Consider the following 19806-nt stretch of genomic DNA (forward strand, 5'->3'; position numbering starts at 1 on the left):
TTCAGATACAGCGCTGTAAATAAGAGGGTTAACATAGTTTTCTGGAACGCCAAAACATTACAACACTCACACCCTGGTGGGTGGCCAGTTTATAGATTTCCTAAGGACTGGTGCCCGGGACAAGCAGCTGGACCTTACTGAAGAATCATTGGCCAACTGTATTGTCTGGCATGGCCAATCCAAACAAGTTAACCCATATAATGCCATCCTAAAGGGCTCCCATTAAAATGTAACCGGTATACAAAAGGGTTTCCACAGCATCCTGTTCTCCTAGGAGGGAACACTACGGAATATTCCACTCTTCTGCGCAGGCAGCAGTTTCATGCCGCAGAGACATCATGGAAATGCTACCTGCAACTGAGTGTAACGAATAGCCCTTTTACACGAAACGATAAATCGTCCACTCGAGCGAACGATAACAGAGTTTCTTGTTTTAAAAATGCAGTCACTTTACATACACAGATAACCCTGTAAATGTTTTTGTTATTAGTTTCTTCACTCAATCGTTGGTCTTCCAAAGGACTGCGCCATTGAATGGGAATGACTGAGTGATCGCTTTTTACACGCAATGACTGAATAATGATTTTTATGACTGCATAAGGCCGATGCACGTGAGTGTTCAATGTATTATGCTATGCGCAGCGAACAGAACCCATTCCAATAAGGGAGATGGAATAAATCCTCCACAGTGCCACCTATTGAAAGGCAGCATTTCTTCAAGCCAAAGACTGACCCCCATCCCAGGCCTCTCACTAGCAAAGCCAGACTCCTACTATACACTGATGAAGGGCAAAAACCCTGAAACAGCTGTCCGTACATGGCGTCTGGCTTTGCTTTTAATTCACAGTCATTGTTACAAGGCTTGTATAAAAAGTCTGACTTTGGCTTGAAGGAATGCTGCATTTCACTAGGTGGCACTGTGGAGGATTTATTCCATCTCCCTTATTTGCATATTACCCAGAGGAGCGTGCATGGCCATTTGAGTCCCCTCACTTAGTTTATAGTATAGTTGCTCTCCCTAAGGTGAAAACATAGTGTTTCTGACCCTAGAACCCATTCTCTATTGGGTTTGTTCATGTAAGCGTTTTTTTTTTTCTTGCGCAAAAACAAAATAACACACCATGCTCTACTTTCCTGCAGATTTGCACCTATTGAACTAATTACACTAATTGCACATTTCAATAAATGAGTATAGTTGTTTTTTGCGTGTGCAAATATGCAATGTCCACTTCGCAAACACGCACGTAAATATGCTTACGCCTGTGTGACACTGGCCTAAAATGGAAACAAGTGAACGAATTATCGCTTGTCGTTCAATCGTTTGCCGCGTTTACACCGAACGATCAGGGAGTTTTGCACTGAGTGTTTTTTTTCTGAATGATAATCGTTCTACGTAAAAAAGTTCTGCGACATCTGATCACCGCCGGGACTTCCTGGGTGGTGGTGGAGTGCCCACTAGTTAGTTGCCAGGGATGATGTCCAGCATACAAGGAAACACAACAGACTACAGACAATATAAACTTATTTATTGCAACTTTAAATCTCAGAACACAAAATATTTTCCAGAATTAACAAAAATGTGAAAAAAAATAAAAAAATTAAAAAAATTTTTTTTAAAAAAGACAGCAGATGCAAAATAAATATCTGTCCAAGCCATGAAACCTGCTGGTGATAGGACAGTTGACTTACAGGGGTTGTCTGGATTCAGGTAACATAGGGAAACGCCCCATAAAGAAGGCTATAAAATGTTTTAAACATATGTACATGCTATATACATAATAAAACGGTCTGCAGTTCATTGCATACAGAATTTACATAAGTTTGGAATAATGGCGGTGATATTTGGCGTACCAGGCGTGTCCAAACCTAAAGAGATGACAAGACAGGACTATCAGATCAGTACAGTAAACGTTACACTACTCTAGTATGCTGAGGATTGGAGCCATGTTTACAGCTGCCCTGGTGTTAGAGACCGGTTTGCTGCCCGGCAGCTGATCATGTGCAGCACATCCTCGCATGTATGAACAACACAAGACCGCTGAGGCTAGCGATGGACTACGACAGTACAGAGGGATAAACAGAGACCAAAGTGGAACTAATGGGTGAGTAATAATAGTTGTTTTTAATTTTACAGTATTTCCTGCCTTTAGAAAAAGAGAAATCTGTCTAAAACTCTAAAATACAGGAGCCAGAGAGGTGTTGAGGGGACCCTCCAGTCACAGGACAACTTACTAACTAATGCATACTGTGCACTGCTATCTGATCATGTGAACAGTTTTGGCCAATCAAAGATCAGGCGTAGTGCATTGGTAGTCAATCACTACCAATGCAATATTAGGTAGGATTAGGAAGACTGTGTTGGCCATTCTGTACAGCCAAAAGTGAAACCCAGATAATATACCCCTCCTGTTCCTCCGGCACCAGAGCAGAACAAGCAAATTACATGTGAAGGTACACATAAGCTATGGCTGCAACAATTGCCGCAGTACTTGAATGTCTGAACAAAATTGCACAACTATTTGTACAAACAGCATAAAAAGGCAAGGTTCTTAGTACAAATTTTGATTAAAGCATGTGGGCCCATCTGCCGTGTCCAGACGAACCTTATTGGGCAGGTACCCATTTTGTTCTGAAACTGGAGGGTCACTTTGAGCCAATGCTGACACAATATTTTAAAAGAGGTTTTACCATGATCGACCTTTATCGCCTATCCATTGGATAGGTGATAAAACTCTGATCAGTGGCGTGTCAGCGCTGAGACTCCCACTCATGGGTAATAAAAGTTGATTCTGGTACCACTCCTCTAACAATGAACTTTGAGTTGTTCCCTTCACATGTCGGCTGTAGTTTTGCCGCAGAGGTCATCTTTTGCACTACAAGGAGTAAATTCTGTACCAAAAATCCACAACATAAATGGACATGCTGCATATTTACAATCCGCACCACGGCTGACTTATTTGTGGATCTGGTTACTTTTTTGATCGCATTAAAAGCTAACCTATTCGAGAACTGTAAAACATCAGTTCATAAGTAACCGTCATAATCTGCACTAGAGAACTACTTACCGCAGCGCGGAGCGGAGCCGCTCATGGGGGAGGGATCATCGGTTCTGTAATTTCAAAGGTTTCCACAATTTCCTTGGGGAAAGAAACTCATTTAGTTAGTGAAAAGGGCCACATGTTCTACTTACAAGAGATGTGCACTGATGGGGTCTACACAACATTTTATACTTGACCAAAAAGGCATAAAACATCCCACAATGTATAGGGAATGTCTAACCCACAAGTTAACAACTCTTGCCAAATTTTTGTTAAATAGAAGAGTATTTCTTAAAGACTGAATCAGGATATTTTCTAATCAGCGACAGTTATCATAGAGGTAATGAATAGCTACAGGCAGACGCATGTACCCATGTTGCTTTGATAGCAGTATACAATAGGCTACTACACCGACCAGCTGTTTGGGATCTCCTCAGTTACAGCAGTTTGAACTCTGTCTCCCTCTGGCAGTCCCATTGAAATGAACGCAGCGACAGCATTGCACGTTCAACTGCTGCTCCATTCATTTGGTCCAGTAAAACTCCTTTAAAGGGAACAATCTCCTCTGAATTTCTATATACAAGTCTAATTCTCTCATGTAAATTTTTTTTTTTTTTAAGTATCTAATCCAGCAGTTAGTTAGGACTCCAACACTGTATGAGCCTGTACACCGCTCCCTCCACTCTCAGAAGAGAGTCAAACAGAGCCGATCACAGCCAAAGAGGCACTGTTCTTGGAGGAGTGCCCATCTAGACACAACGATTATCACTCAAAATTAGCTCAAAAGACATCTTGAGCGATAATCGTTGTGTGCATTTACACGGCAAGATGATTGCTCAAAATTTGCTCAAACAGTAGTTTGAGTGACAGTTTTGAGCGTTCACTTTGCATAAGTGTGTAAATAAAGGCTCACGCTGTATGCAGAACTCAAGCGGGACCGCTTTCTTCTCTATACAGCTGTTGTCTTCTCAGAGCGCTCAGCTAGTATACAGCTAAGCGCTCTAAGTGGGGTTTGCAAAAGACAAGCGGGGCAGTTTGTCTTCTGTATTCAGCCGTTTCAGCTGCTGTCCCGCTCGGAGAACACAGCAGGAGTATGCAGAAGACAGCACTGCAGCTGTGTTCTTCATACCCCACTCAGAGCGCTCAGCTGTATACCAGCTAACTGCTCCAAAAACACAATAGTGTCAGCGGCACGGATAAGGCTCATCATTGTCTTTCAGCTTGCTGAAAGACAACAATGAACGAATTGTTAACGAAATCTGTACGATGGCCGCGCGTTAGACACAACAATTCTCGCTCAAAAGATTGCTTTTGAGCAAATTTTGGGAGCTAATCGTTGGGTCTAAATCGGCCTTTACTTTGGTGGGAATCCAGGTGTTGAGACTCCAGCTAGTAGCGACAGGTACACTTTAAGAGGATTTGTCATGACTGTGCGTGCGGCTTTTTTAAGGCATATGGCAGTCATAGAGAGGTGGTCCTCCATTCTGGAGCTCTTCAATGAGCTGGTAATAAGTAGCAGCTTTCACTCTGGCAGGCTCAGGCCAGTCACGCCATAAAATGTGTCTAGCTGGCTAAAGCAACCCCTTGCAAAAAGCAATTACTGCTATGACAGCTCCCTTATTAGTCCGTCACCCAGTTCTAACTTTAGCAAGTAATGCTATCAGAAGATGTGGGATTCACAGCCTAAATTAAATGAACTTTTTTAAAATTTCACAGAAAATCGGTTCGCCAAATATTTCCTTCTTCGTGTGATATGCTCATTTATTCTAAAGTGTTCAATGGGGGGGTTCTTCATTCAAACTCATCCAGGCTCTCTTCCCAGTCTTTAGTAAAACATGTCCTTTCTGCTGTTGATTGATGTCTCCAGTGTTGGAGATGCTGCGTGTTCAACATAGACTGAGCCCGTGTCCAATACCCAAGTGCGGCGTAGGGTATGCTGGTGATGTCGATCAACAACGAGAAGGGTGTGTTTTACTAAAGAAGAGGGAGAGAGCCCCTTGTAGAAGAAATTAGTATACCACCCAGGAAGCATGAAAAAAAAGCAGATATTTGGCGAATGCACTTTGAAATAAAATAAAAAAAACCTGAAAGTGCTTTTTTTTAATTTTTTTATTGAGTTTTGACATTTATTTTCAAACATAAAGTTACATTTCTAACCCCCTTCCCACCTCCCGCCCCCCTCGCATTCCCAACAGTTAAGTCAGCTTGTATCATTGCCAGCATTAACCGACCCTTCAGCAAAATTTAGAACATCTCCCTCCGCCCTACCCCCAAACACCATTTCTGTACAGGTAAAATTTGATGGACTTACCCTCCAGTCCTGATGGCTTAGACTGATAACGCTTTGATATCTAGGTTGGTTATCTTTGTCAACCTGTGACTCGCTGTCTTGAGCTATGGGCTCTGGTGAAAGAAAGTAGTGAATAACATTAAATTGGAAATAAGAGAAATGGAACAATACCTCTGCAGCGCCACCTATTGAAAGGAATCTATTCCTGCAAATCAATGTTAGACTCTTTATACAAGCCTTGTAACACTGACTGGGAATTAAAAGCCAAGCCAGAATCCATACACAGACAGCGGTTTATCAGGTATTTCAGCGACTGCAACCATGACTGATATAGAATGGTTTCATTACAACAAATTACAGGACAGCCATCTATAGTCCATGTTGGTTTCTACTAAAAGTTTCATAACGACAGCGTGTCCTCTAAAAATAGTAGTTCTGGAACATATTTTCTTAGATCTCTACCGTCCCTCAATTATTACTCCTGGAATTGTATTGGAGTTCAAGGACACATCCCTTAGACAAGAGGTATGGTAACCACCCAATTTGTGGATTCACCATACTTTTTCTGGAGGAATAACAAAGGAGCAGCACAACAAAGGTCTAAGAAAAGAGGCTCCGGAATTTCATTTAACGGAGATTACATGTATTTACTAAGACAGATGTGCGGACTTCTGACTTGTTTAACGCGTAATTGTTTTAAACCGTTGACATCTCAGAATAGACAACTGTGTGTCTGAGGATTAGCACTATTCCTGGCCATTACATGACTTGTATCCTGCATTTTTCACAAGTTATCCCCTCTGCAGGTTCCATTTCTAATTGTCCCTTTTCTCTAAGTTGATGGGTATAGACTAGCTTCTATGAGGTTTTCTATATACCGCATACATAGAGAAGAGGAGATCCTGCTCCCCATCTCTTGCCACAAGCAGCAGTAGCATGGAGGACATTCTACAGCTTTACGTAGCTGTAAATCCAGGACTGGGCGAGATTGATCCCTTACTAGAGCCTTCAGCAGCGTCTCCATCTCTCTCTGCACCTGCTCCATTCTCCTTCTCACATCTCCTTTCTTATATAGACAGCATGTAACCAGATTTATCAGTGCCATGATAAAATCAGCCTTGAAAAGAGATGGATTAGCAGTAAAGTGAATGATCAGGGCAGGAGGTGGAGAGTGGTGAATAGTGATTAGCTCTAAAAGATCACAAGGTTTCTTAGATTTGCTTCTGCTATTGATTTAAGCAAAAAGTTTGTTTAAGGCACATCTTGTAAAATAAACAAAGTAAGCAGGTATGTTCAAGGCACCTTTACACACAAGCCCTTTACAATTATCGCCCAGACAGCGATTTTCGGCACTAGTAGTCCCGTGTACTCACGGCCACCGACAGGGCACTGAGCCAGAACCACTCAGTAGTTGCTACTCACATTGTCTCACTGAAACGAAGCGACTTCTCGCTCAGTGTAAACAGGAGTCGTTCAATCTTGGCATGACTGCCTGCTTGCAGTGAATGGAGTCTGGCGGGCGGCTCCACCTCGAATTAATGAACGACTCTCGCGCGCTTATGCGTCTGACGGTTTTCCCACGTAAACAGGCCTTAACTATGGCATAGGAGGCAAATTACTGCAGGCTTTCGGAGTAAATACGACGGCTCCATGAGACGGGGTTTTATGTATGTAAACCAGACAATAAGAAATCCCATAAACATCAATTTAAAATAAATGTACTATGCTTGTTTCACATTTGGTACTGTGGAACACTGCCTTACCGATTACTGGCAATTTATCATGATCGAGCTTTATTCTTGCAAAGCCATCCTTTAAAAGAAAAAAAAATAAGAAAAAAGTTAAAGGTTTTTTCCTATAGATAAAATAGGCGAGTGCTTTCCGATTTCTGTGGGTCCAACTATTGGGACCCCCAGCGATCCCGAAGGTCCCTGAATGAATGCAGTGTCAGTCAAACATGGCTGCTGCATGGGACTGCCGGAGTTAGATGGTCACTTGCACTTCCTACTGAAATGAATGGAATGTGAGTGTGCATGCTCGACCGCCGCTCTATTTGTTCAGAGACTGCCATTATTATATGACTGGTGGGAGACCCATGGTTGACTCCCTACCAATCAGAAAGCTGTCCAATATTATATGGATAGGGGATCATTTTACAGGTTGGCACAAACTTTTTGATTGTTCCTGTGCTTTATTCATATAATTTGTAATACCAGTTTGTCCAGACCGCAGGTGATGTCATTTATAGCAGTTTGCCAACTATTTTTAAGGCTTCAGGTCCCACCTGCGGGGTTAAGAACAATGGACCCCTGTGCTATATTTCAACGACTATCAATGTTGCAATCCATAGAAAAAAGTGACAGACTGTTTATAAATTCAATTTGTCAGTGCCTAGTGCTACTGTACAGCACATTATATAATATATAGAGATGAGCGAGTGTACTCGTTAAGGGAAGTTACTCGTGCGAGTATGGGCATTTTCAAGTACATGCCTGCTTGCCCGAAAAGATTCGGGGGCCGGCGGGGAACGGGGGAAGATCTCTCCCCCACCTCCCACCCCCGCTACCCCCTGCTCACTCCCGCAACTCACCGCTCACCCCGTCTGCCCCCAAATCTTTTCGGACGAGCAGGCATGTACTCGAAAATGGCGATACTCGCTCGAGTAATTTGCCTTAACGAGTACGCTCGCTCATCTCTAATTATACACACACACACACACACACACGTGTTCCGTAACAGATCTAATGATGCATCAACTATTGGCAGAAAGACCAAACATTCTTTTGTATGGGAAGAAAAAGGAAAACTCACCCGAATAATAAAGGAAACGTGAAAGATGTTCTCAACTGTACGAGCAAAGGAATTCGGATCAACTACAAAATCAAAGAAGGAAATGGGCGTGTCCGCTGCAAGAAAAGAAAATAAGTCAAGATTAGGATATGGACACGAGGAGCTTGTATTCACATTCTGCACAAACACTACAATGTTGTAGGTCACCCAGGAATAAAAGCATAAAGATGTACAGAACACCTTGTTCACGGACCAAGGCTGGTTTCACACGGGCGAGAAAAACTGTGTGATGCGAGATTAAAAACGCAGAATTATAAAACTAATGATTTTCAATGGTTTCTTTCACATTTGCGATGTTTTCACTCTTGCTATATGGTGTGAAAAAAATAAATCACAGCATATTCTATCTTTATGCGTTTGGCTTTTTTTTTTTTTTTTTTAATCTCCCATGTTTGCGACATGCCCCGGGTGAACGCTTCTCCCGAGGGCAGCCGCGACATGCCCCGGGTGAACGCTTCTCCCGAGGGCAGCCGCGACATGCCCCGGGTGAACGCTTCTCCCGAGGGCAGCCGCGACATGCCCCGGGTGAACGCTTCTCCCGAGGGCAGCCGCGACATGCCCCGGGTGAACGCTTCTCCCGAGGGCAGCCGCAACACGCCCCAGGTTAAAGGGTTATTTCCACAATTGACTTTATCACCTATCCACTGTATAAGTGACAAAAATCTGGTGGGTGGGGGATTTCACTTCCGAGACCTCCACTGATCCCAAGTATGGTGGTCCTGTGTTCCCCTTTCCTCCTCAATTTCGCCCTCAAGGAGGAGAAGCTGGAATGGAGCGGTTGGACAAGCAAGAGTGGTGCCAATTCATTCATTTTCAATCAAACTGTACAAGAGCTTGGCTATCTCCAACAGCCCCACTGAAAATGAATGGAGCGGCAGCGTGCATATACAGCCACTGCATCATTCAAGCTCCTCCTTCTGAGCGTGGGGGTAGAAGGGGGGCAGCGTAAAGAGGAATGGGAGATCAATGTAGGATAGGTGGTCAAGTCAATTCTGATACAAATGCTTTAATGGGCTCTGTTTTGTGACAGTTTGACTATAAATGGGTTTTCAAAATAAACATCTATAAGATATCGATATAACGAAGCAAATGTTTGTCATACCAAGTTTTCTACTCTCACAATAGCAGGAATTGACTGTACTTGCATGGCCAACAGTTCAACGGAAACAAGGGACCAGGAACCCCCATACACTTGGGATTGGAAGGAATCCCAGTGCTCATGTCTCTAATAATCAGACATTTATTGTGTATCACATCACATGATGACTTACATCGTTTATTTCCCTGGGTTTACTTCCATTAAGTAAATTTCTGAAACTTCCCTTTAAAAAGGGGTATTCCTATCTGAACTTTTCCAGCACATCAACAGCATAGACCATAAAAGTGTTATAGGTATGGCCCCCACCTCTGGGACCCCTGCCTATCATGAGTTCTAGCTCCCTCTGATTTGCCAATTACGGTAAACATTTTGGGTCGTCCAAGATGGTCAACACAATCTTCCAAGTATCTAATCCAGAGTGTCCGGGTAGTGTTAGACTACCAATGCCCTCTACCTGCTCTTTGGCTGGCCAGCATTGCTCATGTGCTATCGCTGGCCAACCAGAAGGTGGCACACAAGATAGTTAGAAGATTGTGGTGGCCAGCTTGGAAAGAAAAATGGGGTCTGGAGCTTGCTGTGCAACAATGGCATGGAAGACCAACCGCAAGTAATATAACCTCCCGCCTCCGGTCCTGGGATGAAATGTTGTGCTAGTTCCAGAATGTCACTTTCATTGCGTTTGCAATAAACAAAACTATATGACAATATTGTGGTAAAAGTGAATATTTCACACTTACGATCATCTTCAAAGTAACTCTGCAGGAACCCTAAAATCCTTTCGACTTCCTTCTCTGTTGCTTCTTGGTGAGACTCTTCCATTTTTTTCAGCTACAAAAAGAGAAAACATTTTCCTCACATGATTTGACTTCAGGTTTGCCTATCCTGAGTGAATTCTGGATGTGTTAAAGGGAATCTGTCAGCTTGAGCATACTACCCAAACTGCATGCAGCATGTAACACAGGAGGGGGAGCTGAACAGGTCGATATATAGTTTATGGGAAAAGATTCTGTATAACTTGGAGCGTATTCATTGATATCCACCACTGCTGATCTGATCTAGCATGATAGGATGGCTTTAAGGGAAGCCGGAAGGCCACGTCTCGTCTGAATAAAGACATCTGGGATATATTCTCAAGGTCCAATTTATACAGAATATTCCCTCGGATGAGTGGCAGAGGGATAGAACGAAGGTAAGGTGATGTCCTCATTGATTTGGAAGGCCAATACCACCTTAGGTAGAAAGGCAGGCACAGAACCACCATGTCCGAATGAAAGATGGTGAATGGAGGTTTGGCCGATAAGGCTGCAAGTTTAGAAAACCCGACGGCATGGTCGTAACCAAAAATGCCATTTTCAAGGACAAAGATTACTAAAAATGTTGCGTAACGTTTTAAAGAGACTGCATCGCATCTAGTACCAAATTGAAGTTCCAAGATGGGACAGGAGAACGATATGGAAGGGCAGCGTGAGCAGTCTCTTGAAGATATGGATGGCCAAATTAGAAATCAGGAGGCATTGAAACAGAATGGACACCTGATCCTTCAGGGAGCTGAGGCCCAAGCCCACGTCCACACCCTCCTGAAGAAAGGACAGAAGGCAAGATAGTGAAAACGCATAGGATGAAAGTTGCGCTGTTCTTCCAGACACGACAGTAAACCCTAGAAGAAAAGGGCTTTCTAGTCTTCATCATAGTTTGAATAATGGGTTCCGCAAACCCACGGGCTCTCAGGATTGCGGGTTCAACCGCTAGGCCGTTAAACGAAATGTGGACAAACTCAAGTGAAAGAAGGTTCCCCATAAGAGAAGATCTTCTTGAGGTGAAGGCGCCACAGAGCGTCAACAAGCAGATAGACAAGATCCGCATACCACGCACGTGGAGGCCAGTCTGGAGCGATGAGAATCGCCTCCATCTTGATCTTCTTGAGAAGACGTGGGATTACAGGAAATGGAATGAGGATGGACGGGAACTGGAAGTTGGTCAGGGAATTACCAGTCCATCCACTGCTCAAGCCTGGGGATCCCGAGACCTGGACACAAAGGTTGGGAGCTTGCGTTTCATTCTGGACTCGATCAAATCGACATCAGGGTGACCCTATTTTTGACAAAGTGTTTAGAAAATGTCGGGATGTAACTCGCATTCTCCCAGGTCGACAGTCTTCCTCTGTAGAAAACCAGCTATCCAATTGTCCACACCTGGAATGTGGACCGCCGACAGTGCTGGAAGGTGATCTTCAGCTCATGTCAGGATCTTCACTGCCTCTATCATGACTGAAGAACAGATGGTCTCGCCTTGATGTTTTATGTACACAACGGCTATCGCCTTGACAGTTTGGACCCAAATAGGGAGACCTGCTAGCTGGGGTGCAAAGTGTTGAAGCAACAGGAGAATAACCAGTAGTTCAAACACGTTTAATCAGAAGGAACAGTCCAACTGCCTTGCACGGTGAGTTTCTGCACAGGTACATGGTATACTGCTAGGAGCACTGCAGGAGAAGCAATAGAGAAGGGGAACTAGCCACCAGGCAGAGCTTCCCTGATTCGAAGCCGTTCCTAAAATGCCAGTTGTTGGATGTGTGAGGAGCATGTTAGAGGCACCACTTTTCTCAGCAGGCTGCTGAGGAATGTGAGATCAAGTAAATGAAGAAGGAAAGGGTGGGGCTATCCGATGAAAAGAGGCATCTGTCTTCTCCTCTGGGTCCTCAGCTATCACTATTAGCGAAGGACCTGACCTGTTCCTGCTAGATTGTAGGAGCTTTGATCCCGCAACGTATTTTTATTATGGTGAAGGATTAAAGCCCAGGACCAACTGCCATATATTTACTTCGCTTGGTCCTTATCGAGTTAACGCTTTCCAATCCACAGTCTGCCGTCTTAAGACATTATGATTTAATGCTGTACAGCTCTGATGTTCGAAGAGGTCCGTCGGGGTTCTCTTACTGTATATTGCCAGCCTCTCTGCTGTCGGAGACTATCCAACGTGTCACCTCATGCAGTACTGCCTTTAGCCAGCAGATAGCGCTGTTGTATAACGGCAGAAAAAGAGTAAGCCCCCTAGGAAAACCAGGATACAAATTGGATTGAAAAGGGTTAATCTACTGACCACCAAAAGGGCAGCAATAGATAATACACTGAATGTCTGCCTGACCATATACTGTTCCTGCTGGTAAAGGCAGCAATATGCACAAACAGAAGCATAAGAAAAGGAAATGAAATAATTCTCAGGTCCCCAGTGTCATTTTAGAAAATCCTACAAACCTGCGCTGGCATCGCTACTTTTTCCACCACTTTGCTAGTCCTCTTGTGTCGTTCAACCTTTGGACGTACAACTGGAGGTTCAGTCTTAAAGGAGCCTAACCTATTTGAATAAAAGTAAGAGCTTCATTTTAATCCTTTAGGTGTAAAACACTTTTTTTTTTTAATGACAGCAGTGTAAAACTCACATAAAATAAAACGTTGGGGTTCTTCTGAAGTATTTATTAGCTTCGGATCCCAGTTTTTGCCAGGCATCTGCCCCAAGATATCCTTTGGCACAACCCTCGTCTTCACTGTCACTGTCTGGATTTTCTAGTCGATTTATGCCCATGAATGAAAGCTGCAAGAAATCATAATATGGGATATGGCTGTTATTTCTAGAATTTACATGTTTAGAGCCAGGGTAACTCTGCCACATTACATCCAGATTACAAGACTGGCCAATTGGTTTGCTAACTGCTGCAAGTACATGGATACAAAAATCAATCAATTCGTCTGCTATTCTCCAACAGACCTCCAGTTTAAGATTAGACATGCACTTTTTCAACTTGAAGGTCTGCGACATATGATTATCAAAGTACTAATGACCACTTGTCCGTGAGTGACTGAATGAGTTACATGCTCTGTCCCTGATCACATGACCTCACAGGTCCTTCATCGAGTAAGTTACATGCTCCGCCCCTGGCGGCATGATTGTGACGTCATCACAGGTCCTTCAGTGCGAACACAATTTCAACTCAGCGAGCAGCTGAATCATCGGATCTCTGATCTCCTCCCCTGATAACGACGGTGACATCATCACATGTCCTTCAGTAAGTTAGATGTGATGAGGTCATTCACCTATATTATATTATGAGTGGCACATTGCACCACCAGAAACACTGGTACTATATAATAATACTAATAACTACTAGTCTGTCATCTATGCCATAGCAGTGCTTTCAATCATACACAGGAACAGACTACTCGAGTCATCCGCCCAAAAACTGCAGAGGATTGCATATCGGTGTAACTACTGGCGAGGCTTGGCCATTGCATCGACAACTGCACCTCAGAAAACTCACTGAAAATTGAGCCACATTAGGTACACAGTTGCGAGCCAAAATATTTTACCCCGTTGCAAATTAGGTTTATTTTCCAAATTTACAAACTTTCAGCTGTTTGCAAAATACAATCAAACAAGAACAATTTAAATAGCTGAACACAACTAGTACAACATGTGATTACTCCAAATTCAACACTAGATACGACTGCAGAATGTAGTAAGCGTTATTCTACACTCCTCCAGAGGGGGCAGCGATGACCTGGGTTTTCCTATAAGAATAAATAGGCTCCTCAGGAACGCCAAGAGGTTTAAATGCGGTGATTTTCCAATATTGTGATCAGAGATTTACAGAGACGATTAGGTTCCTAGTTGGCTTTAAGTGCGAATTAAGACCTCAAGCATATAAATTAAGGCCTGGTTTTAAGGCGTCAAGGATATAAACGTCCACTGGGATGAGTATGAATCTACTACATAATCACGCTATGTAGTTGAATTAGAACAATGCCGACTACTGCTCAGGATTTTCGTCCATCAGCTGATCATCTGGACCGCTGTCAGTGCAGCGGGCTAGACGTTGTCATCAGTGGTCACCACAGGAAGTGTGAGCGCCAGCTTCACCCCCACTGAAACCAATGGGAGCGTCACACTTCTACTGTACTTCCTGCTTCTGTCATGGTCAGGACGTTACATGCAGTCCTGACCATAAGAGAAAGGCTGAACTCCAACTGATTTCAATGGCAGTTAAGTCTGCTTCCGACCACTGATAACATCCAGCCCACTGCACTGACAGAGGTCCAGACAATCAGCTAACAGACAGGGGCAAGAGCCACGGGCCCCCGTTCATCACCTACTGATGACTTATCAAGAGGATAGGTCCTCAATTCAAAAAGCCCAGGACACCCCTTTAATAGCTAGAGGATGTTCATTCAGAGTCAGAAAGAGAGAATGTAACTTTTCATTATTTTAAACATGTAGTGCCTATGGACATCTGTAATGGGCCGTACCGCACATGATCCATCGATGGCTACATATAACATACCAGGTCCTCAGCAAACGAAGTTGGATCAAAGACCGTCATGTCTGCTTGGAGCTGATTGGCCTTTTCCTTCCCAAGATTGGTTGCCAAAACGAGTAACTGAGCATCCAGTGCCGCTTCTCTGGGTTTTTGAACTTAAAGAAAAAACACACATTTGTATTTTAATTGTGATTATTTAATAGCTGCGTTCACATGGCTCCGAAAATTACATCGCAGTAATCTCTCATTCTCCCCCCCCCCCCGCCGCTGCACCCCCGCATTTGCTCAGACGAGTATGTAGTTACCCGAGAAGAGCAATGCTCGCTCGAGTATCTGCCTTAACCGAGCGTGCTCGCTCATCTCTATTTTCATTGCAATTTCCATGTGTGTACGATGGATTTTTGCAAATAAAAAACAACTTTCCATCAGATTTCCATTTGTTTTTCTTGTGATAGTTCCAATAGTAAAATGCTTTAAAAAGGGATCGCACCGGCATGCAGATCACACGCCATGCGAGCGCCATAGACTCCTATTGAGCCCCGGATGTGCAAATGCAAGTGGCCTATTTTTTTTCCCTCTAACGGAAATCTGCGCTCAAAAACGTAGAATATGAGGAAACCCATTGAAGTCAATGGGTTATATTATCTGGAGTTTTGCGTGCGAACAGCCACGAGCAGAATCGCCTGCGCGAAGGAGCCTTAAGGCTAAATTCACATCTGGGCTAGGGACTCCATGCTCCGTAATGGCAGCAGAGAAACTGAATAAACGGATCCGTCAAATAATGGAACTAAACTGTGCCGAAAGGACCCCATTGACCATAATGGGCTTTGCTGGTTCCTGCACCTCTCCGATGCTGGCCAATGACTATTTGGCCAGCATCTCATGCCAGATCTACGCTAGAGGCTATGAATGGAGCCCCCCACGTAGATGTGCATAGAGCCCAAGACCAACGTCAGCAGGACCGGTCGTTCCTCTAATGTGTATTGCTTCAAACGGGCGAGCGCGATATGGGGCCGTGAATCCCGCCCCCATATCTCGCTCCCCACCATGTGAAATCCCCGTCACAGCCGCGGCAGAGGATGGTGAAGTTTCCCCTTCAATGGGGCGGGCGCTGCCACTGACAACAATGGGCTGTGCGATGCGAAAACACGCAGACAGATAAAACCTGCTGCGGTTTGTTCCCTGCATCACATTGTGTTGCCATGCAGGGGGGATACAAATCGCTCATGTGTATGAAAATCGGGTTCACATTTGTGCGTCTCGCAACGCACAAATCTCCCACGATTTTCTCGCCTGCGTGAAGCCGGCCTTACTCAGTCGCGTTTGTTCAGCAGACATGGGGAATGTTGTATGTTATGCTTGAGGAGGAGCGGCCTCCGCTCCGAGGTGGCCAGTGGCCGGCTACTCTCCCCTCCCAGGACACAGTCAGCCGCACCTCGTGGTAACTTACCTACTGCGAAGAGCTGGTTGGCCGCCTGAAGAGCGTCCGTCAGCTTGTTATTGTTGGAGCTCAGCAGGTCTTCTCTATTCTCTGCATAGAAAGAAGCGACACAACAAAGGGTTAAACATGTCCGCCAGAAGGTGCCAGCGAGAATCAGGACATTTTTTCACACGAACTAGGAGTCCATCCAAAGAGGATGTGCGTAGATAGGCGATGAATACGCAGGTTTTCGGCATACTTACACACACCTATTGATTTCATTGGGCTTCTACGGTACACAATACGCACCAAGATGCAACGCGCTCAAGCGAATGAGCCCATTGCAATAAACGGGTTCTATTCACTGCATATTACGCTCGTGCGAGGTAGTCCTTAAAGAGTAATTGAACTTTTTAAAAACTTTTGACATGTGAAAAGTTTCAAATCAACAGGGTCAGGGTGCCAAGACACCGCTGATCGCTGACTGACGGGCCTGAAGCGCTGCCCAAGACCCCTCTGACGGTGTTCACTGCCCGTCGGCTCCTCCCGGCGGGTGCAGACAGGCTCATAGAGGTCTATTGAAGTCTATGTGTCTGATTGCAGCTGCTGAGAGGAGCGACAGGCAGTGAAGAATGAGCGCTGAGTTTGGTTCCTTTAACCAATCGGCAGGGGTCTCAGCACCGGGACCCCCGCTGATCACAACTTTTGACATGTCCTTCTAATAAGTCAAACGTTTTTAAGAAGTGCCGTTCCTCTTGGGTTTGATAGTCCAGCACAGATGCAGAAACTGCCAAACTAATCAATCGCAACGGGTAGATTTACAAAAGGGACAGCAGGAAGGGCGGCCATATTGGTTGTCACTTTTGAGTCCGTTTTTTCAGAAATTGATCAATTCATTTTACCAATCGTCTATCAGTAAAGGGTTAATTAGTCTTAAGGCTCATCCACACGACTGTGATGTCGGCACATACTATGGGCACATGGCACGCGGGGAAAGAAAACAGACTTTTACTGATTCGTTCACATTAGCGCACCGAAACGCGTGAAACAAGATCGCCACACGCAGCCGGCGCCCAATACGTTTGTATGGGCAGTGTGGGCAATGCTGTCCATACGTAATACATGGCGTACGGGCGATGATACATACGCAATCCGCTACGACACAGAGTGGCGCATTTAAAAAAAAAAAACAAGATAAAAGTCACACTGCGCATGACCGTGAGATGCGTGGTAAACTCACCGCCGTACGTGGTCTCTGCCGGCATCACACAGACCGGTAAAAAACACTTCCGATCCCCTATAGAGCTTGAAACTTGTGCAAGAGGGGCGGAGCTTCACAGATGCGATGTAAAGGGCATCCGCGGGTACGTCGCACGTTCACAAGAGCGATATAGGGACAGGGTTTACAGTCCGCTATCGCGCTCGCCCGTGTGGAGGTAGCCGGAGTGCAGCAAAAACAATAAAAACCTCCGGAAAAAAATACTGCGGTTTTTCTTTTAAAAAAAGCTATGCGTGAACCCTCCCCCCACGGCTCAGTCACACGGGCGTGCGCCGCATATTCCGCCCCCTCCAGCTTGTTTTTGCATGAGCATATACACTGCATTTGCACACACAAAAATAAACGTGCGGAATCGCATTTAGTGCATAAATGCGCAATTTCCCATGTATTTTGCACATATTCGCGCACTCCTACTGATTTCAATGCGTTTCTACGGAAGCTCCTGTGAACGCGCCCATTCAAATCTACGGCTTCTATTCCCTGCGTATTAAACGCACAAACAAATTGCGCAGGTAATATGCGGCACCGTTGCACCGGTGTGACTGCGCCCTTAAAAGCCGTATTCCTTTCCATCACTACATTGGGGTACACAGCAGCATCTATCTTCATGGTAACCACACAGGAGGCGGGATCATTGCCCACGGCAACCAATAAGAGGTCAGCTTTCACTTTGGAAGTGGTTGCTACGGGCAACAGCCCCGCGCGCCCCTCACGTTGCATGCTCTGCATCAGCTCCCGGTACTGATGCCGGATTTGGCGTCGGTTTCCATCGTCTTGTTCCGCTTCAAAGTCCTCGGTGCCGTCGTGGTCCTCGTTCTCCTCCTCGTTGGACGACGATCTCCTTCGGGACATCTTGGTCGGCGGTGGCTGCAAGTTACCGCCGCTTGTACCGGGACAACTGGAGGTGGGAGGGACTTTCTGACGTCAGCGGGTCAGGTGACAGCCCCCAGTTACGTGACTCTCTCACATAGGCGGGCACATATTAACATCTTCATCAGCACTCCTGCCGTATTCCTGCAATTCCAGAAACCTGATTGGTTGTTTGGGTTGGCTGATTTAACCTTATTGGTTGTTTGATATTGGCTTATTCAACCTGATTGGTTGTTTGGGTTGGCTGATTCACAAGTGCTGATGAAGATGTTAATATGCGGCCGCGGGGGGGGGGGGGGGGGGTAGGTTTCTGTGTTCAATAGTAGATGCGGCCTCTAGAGGGAAGGGGAGGGACTGCTGGGGGGTCTTGTGTGAGGGCTAGCTGTACGCTTGGGGGGGGGGGGTCGTTCAGGAATGGGTGTTTTGGGGGTTGTTGAATTGAAAAGCACATGGGGAGGACAGGGTGCTTCTGGGGAACATGGATGCTTGGGGCAATTGTGGCAGGCGGGTGAATAAAATGCACATGTGGGGCCGTAGGATGTATGTGTGGAGGTGCAGCTGAGTAGTGGGAGGCACAGGGGGGGAGGGGGAGGATACCGCAGGCGTGTTTGGTTTTTACTGTTTTTTTTTGTTTTCTTTTTTAATAAAATTTTATTTTAAAAAAGTTTATACACGACTTTTATTGTTACCGTTTTTAGTTCTATATTGGGACTTTTAATTTTTTATTGCTGACCTATGGTCAGGATAGATCAGTAGTGGATCTGCTGGGATCTGCTACTCAGAACCCGACTGATCAGATGTCCCTGGGAAAACTCAGAGTAGAAGTGGATCACTCCGACTGCTGGTGTAACTATAGGAATGCCGTTGCACCCGGGCCCAGGACCCTTAGTTGGCCCTCATGGCCTCTCTTCTCCATATAGGGAGCCCAGTACTATGAATAAAGCATTATAGTTGGGGGCCCTGTTACAGGTTTTGCTTTGGGGCCCAGGAGCTTCCAGTTACGCCTCTGCATTAAGGGTTAATAGAAGTTGGGGGGCCCCAAATAAATTTTGCACCCGGGCCCATGAGCCTTTACCTACGCCCCTGCCTCCAACCTCTGGATAGTGGTAACTGCAAGTGCAGCTGTCATTGACTGTAATGCGACCCCAGCCTGCATTTAACAGCGATCACTATATGGCTTGGAGCGATCTCCTTCTGCACCATACCCAGTCAGTGGGCGCCAGAACAGCTGATCAGTCAGGTGCCAAGCAGCGGGCATCAGCTGTGGACCTATTTTCAGGAAACGTCTTCACATTGCCTTTAACTATATATATATTTAAACAACCACGTACTTCTGCATGTTACGATGCTGTAGCTGTACACCGGCCCCTGTTGGGGCTCATTCACAGGGGTGCGAGCACATGGCGACTGCAGTCTTGACTATACGTATAACTGCATAAAAAGCAGTACAGTGAGAATACCTCCGCACTCCGGACTATACGTATATAGTAACTGCATATAAAGCAGTACAGGGAGAATACCTCCGCACTCCGGACTATACGTATATAGTAACTGCATATAAAGCAGTACAGGGAGAATACCTCCGCACTCCGGACTATACGTATATAGTAACTGCATATAAAGCAGTACAGGGAGAATACCTCCGCACT

At 45.2% G+C, this 19806-nt stretch overlaps 1 protein-coding gene across 1 annotated transcript; it reads right to left on the minus strand.

Moving 5' to 3' along the window:
* Positions 1 to 1505: 1505 nt before the first annotated feature.
* NSMCE4A (NSE4 homolog A, SMC5-SMC6 complex component) lies at positions 1506 to 18236 on the minus strand. The gene is made up of 11 exons (XM_066600867.1): positions 18001 to 18236; positions 16039 to 16119; positions 14613 to 14743; positions 12717 to 12868; positions 12532 to 12631; positions 10015 to 10105; positions 8140 to 8234; positions 7092 to 7140; positions 5350 to 5441; positions 3066 to 3137; positions 1506 to 1866 (listed from the first exon to the last, which is right to left on the minus strand). Exons 1-10 carry the CDS (start codon positions 18137 to 18139, stop codon positions 3087 to 3089), a joined length of 981 nt encoding a protein of 326 aa, XP_066456964.1. The 5' UTR covers positions 18140 to 18236; the 3' UTR covers positions 1506 to 1866; positions 3066 to 3086.
* Positions 18237 to 19806: the final 1570 nt, after the last annotated feature.

Source organism: Eleutherodactylus coqui, chromosome 4 (assembly GCF_035609145.1).
Source record: "Eleutherodactylus coqui strain aEleCoq1 chromosome 4, aEleCoq1.hap1, whole genome shotgun sequence".
Classification (NCBI taxonomy): domain Eukaryota; kingdom Metazoa; phylum Chordata; class Amphibia; order Anura; family Eleutherodactylidae; genus Eleutherodactylus; species Eleutherodactylus coqui.

Coding starts and splice junctions, on each gene's coding strand:
- NSMCE4A (XM_066600867.1), bottom strand. CDS start 18,139: ATGTCCCGAAGGAGATCGTCGTCCAACGAGGAGGAGAACGAGGACCAC. Junction 7,141..8,139: donor ACGTTTCCTTTATTATTCGG/GTGAGTTTTCCT, acceptor TTTCTTTTAAAG/GATGGCTTTGCAAGAATAAA. Junction 3,138..5,349: donor TAAGCCATCAGGACTGGAGG/GTAAGTCCATCA, acceptor TCTTTCCCCAAG/GAAATTGTGGAAACCTTTGA.